At 40.9% G+C, this 6,615-nt stretch overlaps 1 protein-coding gene across 4 annotated transcripts in view; it reads left to right on the plus strand.

Annotated features, from left to right (window-relative positions):
- The window catches only part of urb1 (URB1 ribosome biogenesis homolog), a 430,640-nt gene that overhangs the window by 118,270 nt on the left and 305,755 nt on the right, over positions 1 to 6,615 (plus strand). For all 4 annotated transcript variants that reach the window (XM_060905914.1, XM_060905916.1, XM_060905915.1 and 1 more), the window contains exons 9-10: positions 1,645 to 1,840; positions 1,930 to 2,067. In XM_060905914.1, coding sequence (XP_060761897.1) covers positions 1,645 to 1,840; positions 1,930 to 2,067 — 334 coding nt within the window. The remainder of the gene's footprint in view (positions 1 to 1,644; positions 1,841 to 1,929; positions 2,068 to 6,615) is intronic.

A 6,615-nucleotide genomic window follows, 5' to 3' on the forward strand; every position in this document is an offset into this window, starting at 1 on the left:
ACACTCATGAGTGTAACAATTGCACACTGCACATGCAGATCCCCAGAATGGTGATGCACTGTGCATGTGCATCACCAGAATGGTAAATCGTGATCTTGCGATATGAACAGTTGATCTCACGTTATCATGTTGTAAGAATGTAAGACTGAGTGTACCAATAGCACACTGTGCATGTGCATAAGTATTACAATAGTACACAAGAATGAGTTTTTAAGAATGTAAGAATCAGTGTAACAGTTGCGAAAGTTCCTGTGTCCCAAATAACTCCCTACTCACTACATAGTGGACTATATAGTCAGGTCGCCATTTTGTAGTGCTGTCTGAATGTATAGTGAGCATTATTATACCCTGTAGTTCACTCGAAGTATCATCACAAAAGGTAGTGCCACAGCAAAGAAGGAAAAAAAAACACGGCAAAGAAGTTTTATCATTTAATCAATAAGCTTACTATATAGTCCTCTATAAAGTAATTTCTTATATAGTGAGTAGGGCATAGTGAATGAGAGTGATTTAGGACACAGTGTTTGTAACCAATCAGCACTTATCCTGATCAAGTTAGATTAGCCATTCTATTTCGTAATGAACTTTGAAACTAATCAGAACCAGAAACTAAATAAGAGAAACCTCATTATAACTTGATAGTATTGGAAGATAATCAGCAGATGAGACAAACGAAATTCACATCGTTGTTTGCCAAGGCTACTGATTTCAAGATCAAGCAAGTGGTGTTTATTTTAAGAAAATTAATATTTTATTTTATCTTTTTTTTTTGGTCCTTCTGAAAAGTCAAAAGTTTTATAATGGGGGGGGGTTTAAAAGCTTTTTGGCAGATATTTAGAGTCTTTACACTTGTGAAACAAAATGTTCTCATTAGTATTAAATAATGCTTCTAAGACAATTCACTAGACTAAAGAAATCGCTTTCAGACATGTTTATGCTTATTACAAAGGGAAAGTGCATTCCACTGAGCTCTAGCGCCGGGCCATTTCCGGGAAATAAGTTTCGGTCATGGCTACAGCGTGTGTATGTCAGCCTCAGTTCGGAGGTTGAATAATATATAAAGTACAGACACTTGGTATATTTTACTTCTGTGGGGGGGTTTTTTTGTTCATTTTTTGATTATGCTTCATTTTTGTGGCTACTGCCTCATAGAGTAAACATATATGCTATATTTACTGTATAGACATGGTATCAGAAAACAATTTTATTTATAAGCTGTAGCCACATGTACCCTTGATATTCATCATAAGTCCTACCGGGCGAGTTTTGTTTTGCCTGGCAACTGGTTGTTTTTTATTATTATTAATAATAATAATAAAAATAATAATGTTGGAACAAATTTGGCTCTGTGTAAATGTGATTAAACATGGGGAACTTTCTTTGTCACTATGATGGTTGGAAAACTTGCTGTAACTACTTATTGGCCTTACAGATTGGGAGACAGGTTTTTATAAAACTCTGAAGCAAATTCTGTTTTCTGCCGTAAGTTAGATTTTAAACTTGGTTTAGAATGTACTGCCACCCAGTTCACAGCCTGTTCCTTTTTCCGGAACCCTTGCCATCACCGTAGTTTGGCAGTTTGTCATTGCAGTTAAATGTATCTTTCCCTTTCTGAAAGCCGCAACCCCCTTTTTGTTTTTCCAGAGTTGGGAATATTGTCTTGTTACAGTTTGTGGTGAACCTTAAGCAGGCCATCGAAGATGAAAAAGTGGCTGAGCTGCTTGTCAACATTTTGAAGTGCAACCCTGATCTTCTGCACCGTTACTTTATTGAAACGCGACTCTGTTTCACCCCACGCATGAAAGGAACCTGGTTGGACAGCATTGCGCTGCTCAAGAAAGTAAGTTCTCAGCTGTATGACAGAGATTTAAATTATATGATAACTGTGCTGCATGACTGACTGTATTTAACTATCTTTTTTTCACGTAGATCTATCAGTCCCAGCCTGAGGTGTCCCAGGCATTCCAGCTGCAAGAGGTGGTTCCTGTCGCCCGTTTCCTTAGTATGGTTCTGGTTACATCCCTCCCTCCAGTCTGCAACAAAGCATTTTTTACTCAGGGCCTCAATGTGAGTAACACATAAAGGAAACTACAATCTTAAAACAACTTAAATACGTTTATGGTTGTGAAATATTGGTGTTGTGTTCAATGATTCTGCTGCTTATTGTTGGTACTATAGTTTCTTTATTTCTGTGTGAGGTTTGCAGTTGTATGCTGCTCTGCTATTGCTCACTGCAGTTACAATGGTGGTTTTTATATATATATATTTTTTAAACACAACGTATATTGAGGTCAAGTTTAATGTTCACCACTTTCTGCGGACGTTTATATTAATTAGGAATCCAGCATATAAGTAGTGGAGACAGCAAATGTTGGACTCAAATTTCAAGAATTCTTTGCAGTTGTATGATGCAAACATGAGTATAGACTCTGCATGGCAAGTTAGCAATCTCTGAGATGACAAGTGAAATGGTTTTGATGGCAGTATGTAGCTGGTTCCATAAGTATTTGGACAGTGACACAATTTTCATTATTTTGCCTCTGTGAATATATTTAAATTGAAGCCATCAAGGTGTGAAAATAAAGGGACTATGTAAAAATGGCTGTAATTCCTAAATGGTTAATGTAGTAGTTTTTTTGTTTTGTTAAACTCCTTGAATTGAATGATGAATGGCTGGATTGAAGGGAAATTGCAGTGTTGCAGGAGCAAATTCAGTTAAATGACAAAAACACACAACTTGCAGAAAACAGGCAGTGAGGTAGGTAAAAACAAACGCATTTACAAATGCCAACAAATATCCTATACCAACTACTATACTACTAGATAAAATATAAGTGAATAAAAATTAAGGTGTAGCTCTAACTGTGCAAATTAAATGTAGAATGTGCATTGCCACTCAAGGATAAGTTTCTTCACCTGGCACAAATATTACTATTGCAGTGGGCAGGAATGATGACTTGTAGTGGTCTTTGTTATAGCAGAATTGAAGGGGCCTCCAACTGAAAACACTCTGCTGTCTGACCAGTAGGTTGTGAAGGGGATGTGAAGTGTTGTCCATTATGTTGAGCAGTTTGTGCAATATGGCGGCACGGTGGTGTAGTGGTTAGCGCTGTCGCCTCACAGCAAGAAGGTCCTGGGTTCGAGCCCCGGGGCCGGCAAGGGCCTTTCTGTGTGGAGTTTGCATGTTCTCCCCGTGTCCGCGTGGGTTTCCTCCGGGTGCTCTGGTTTCCCCCACAGTCCAAAGACATGCAGGTTAGGTTAACTGGTGACTCTAAATTGACCGTAGGTGTGAATGTGAGTGTGAATGGTTGTCTGTGTCTATGTGTCAGCCCTGTGATGACCTGGCGACTTGTCCAGGGTGTACCCCGCCTTTCGCCCGTAGTCAGCTGGGATAGGCTCCAGCTTGCCTGCGACCCTGTAGAAGGATAAAGCGGCTAGAGATAATGAGATGAGATGAGTTTGTGCAATATCCTTTTCTAAGCAACCAACAGTAGGGGCTCCAGAGCAGTCCTCAGCACAAAGTCAACCTGCTTTATCAGCTTGTTCGGTTTTAGTGTCACTTGCTGTGATGCCACTGCACCAAAAGATGGCTGGAAAGAAAACTGCACTTGCAGCAACAGACTGATAAGAGATGCATCTTGTTGCACATATTAAAAGACCAAAGCTAGGCCTGTTGCGATATATTCGATATACCGACATCTCATCTCATTATCTCTAGCTGCTTTATCCTGTTCTACAGGGTCGCAGGCAAGTTGGAGCCTATCCCAGCTGACTACGGGCGAAAGGTGGGGTACACCCTGGACAAGTCGCCAGGTCATCACAGGGCTGACACATAGACACAGACAACCATTCACACTCACATTCACACCTACGATCAATTTAGAGTCACCAGTTAACCTAAACTGCATGTCTTTGGACTGTGGGGGAAACCGGAGCACCCGGAGGAAACCCATGCGGACACGGGGAGAACATGCAAACTTCACACAGAAAGGCCCTCGCCGGCCACGGGGCTCGAACCCGGACCTTCTTGCTGTGAGGCGACAGCACTAACCACTACACCACTGCGCTGCCCCGATATACCGACTTATCGTATGATAAATGAAAATTAACTTGGTAATTTTTTTACCGCGATTTTGGCATTTACATGCTATACATTTGACATAGGGAAGTCGCCAGAGTATTAGCTTGACCCATTGCCTGAGTAAAACACCGCGCTGTTTTCTGTCGTCTCACGTGGCTCTCTGTCAGAGGCGGGGCCTCCCAGCATGCAACAGTTATCCAGCCAGGGTATCCACTGAATGGGGAAAAGACAACATCATGTTGCTCCATTGTACAGACCATAGGCGTAGAATTGGGTATTGATGTGTCCCTACCAATATCAAACAACGGCTGATGTGTCCCTGCCAATATTTCTGATTGAAGAAAAAAAAATTACACTCCGTGCACGGTACACAAATGGCTACTGTAGGTTTCCACTGGGCGAAACACCATGCAAAATTCGCTCATGAATATTCGCTCTGGGGGTGTGGTCGCAAAAACAGCAAGCCGTTTGGCTACCCTGTCAATTAGCAAGTGCGGTTGCAGTGCAGTGACCGGCTGCTAGCTAGCAAGGTAGCAAATGGTCCTTGAGGAATGTAACGTTAGATTATACTCGTAAAATGAATCAGTTAACAGCAGTTCGTATTCACTGTGTAAAAACGACAACATACGAATATGACTGTTTTCTAAATTTGTGTGGCATGTAAATAACAATCCGACTCGATACTGACCACAACTGGTGTTCATTAAGATCACAAAGACATTATTAAATCATATCAAATTGTGCTAATGTTGGCTAATATTGCACCAAGTCTTGCTTGTGAAGTGCCTGTGAACTTTAGCAGCCCGCTAACCCTTAATTTGAAGTGCTTCAATTAAGACCTGCAGAGAGCCCTGACCAAGTTCATGTAACATGACACATGTAAACAACAACCCGATGGTGATGTGGACATTGTTTGTGGCCCAGACACCTTTTAATCAAATACAATCCCGATTCCAAAAAAGTTGGGACAAAGTACAAATTGTAAATAAAAACGGAATGCAATAATTTACAAATCTCAAAAACTGATATTGTATTCACAATAGAACATAGACAACATATCAAATGTCAAAAGTGAGACATTTTGAAATTTCATGCCAAATATTGGCTCATTTGAAATTTCATGACAGCAACACATCTCAAAGTTGGGACAGGGGCAATAAGAGGCTGGAAAAGTTAAAGGTACAAAAAAGGAACAGCTGGAGGACCACATTGCAACTCATTAGTTCAGTTGGCAATAGGTCATTAACATGACTGGGTATAAAAAGAGCATCTTGGAGTGGCAGCGGCTCTCAGAAGTAAAGATGGGAAGAGGATCACCAATCCCCCTAATTCTGCGCCGACAAATAGTGGAGCAATATCAGAAAGGAGTTCGACAGTGTAAAATTGCAAAGAGTTTGAACATATCATCTACAGTGCATAATATCATCAAAAGATTCAGAGAATCTGGAAGAATCTCTGTACGTAAGGGTCAAGGCCAGAAAACCATACTGGGTGCCTGTGATCTTCGGGCCCTTAGACGGCACTGCATCACATACAGGCATGCTTCTGTATTGGAAATCACAAAATGGGCTCAGGAATATTTCCAGAGAACATTATCTGTGAACACAATTCACCGTGCCATCTGCCGTTGCCAGCTAAAACTCTATCGTTCAAAGAAGAAGCCGTATCTAAACATGATCCAGAAGCGCAGACGTCTTCTCTGGGTCAAGGGTCATTTAAAATGGACTGTGGCAAAGTGGAAAACTGTTCTGTGGTCAGACGAATCAAAATTTGAAGTTCTTTATGGAAATCAGGGACGCCATGTCATTCGGACTAAAGAGGAGAAGGACGACCCAAGTTGTTATCAGCGCTCAGTTCAGAAGCCTGCATCTCTGATGGTATGGGGTTGCATTAGTGCGTGTGGCATGGGCAGCTTACACATCTGGAAAGACACCATCAATGCTGAAAGGTATATCCAGGTTCTAGAGCAACATATGCTCCCATCTAGACGACGTCTCTTTCAGGGAAGACCTTGCATTTTCCAACATGACAATGCCAAACCACATACTGCATCAATTATAGCATCATGGCTGCGTAGAAGAAGGGTCCGGGTACTGAACTGGCCAGCCTGCAGTCCAGCTCTTTCACCCATAGAAAACATTTGGCACATCATAAAACGAAAGATACGACAAAAAAGACCTAAGACAGTTGAGTAACTAGAATCCTACATTAGACAAGAATGGGTTAACATTCCTATCCCTAAACTTGAGCAACTTGTCTCCTCAGTCCCCAGACGTTTACAGACTGTTGTAAAGAGAAAAGGGGATGTCTCACAGTGGTAAACATGGTCTTGTCCCAACTTTTTTGAGATGTGCTGTTGTCATGAAATTTAAAATCACCTAATTTTTCTCTTTAAATGATACATTTTCTCGGTTTAAACATTTGATATGTCATCTATGTTCTATTCTGAATAAAATATGGAATTTTGAAACTTCCACATCATTGCATTCCATTTTTATTTACAATTTGTACTTTGTCCCAACTTTTTTGGAATC

This window comes from Neoarius graeffei, chromosome 23 (genome assembly GCF_027579695.1).
Source record: "Neoarius graeffei isolate fNeoGra1 chromosome 23, fNeoGra1.pri, whole genome shotgun sequence".
Lineage (NCBI taxonomy): Eukaryota > Metazoa > Chordata > Actinopteri > Siluriformes > Ariidae > Neoarius > Neoarius graeffei.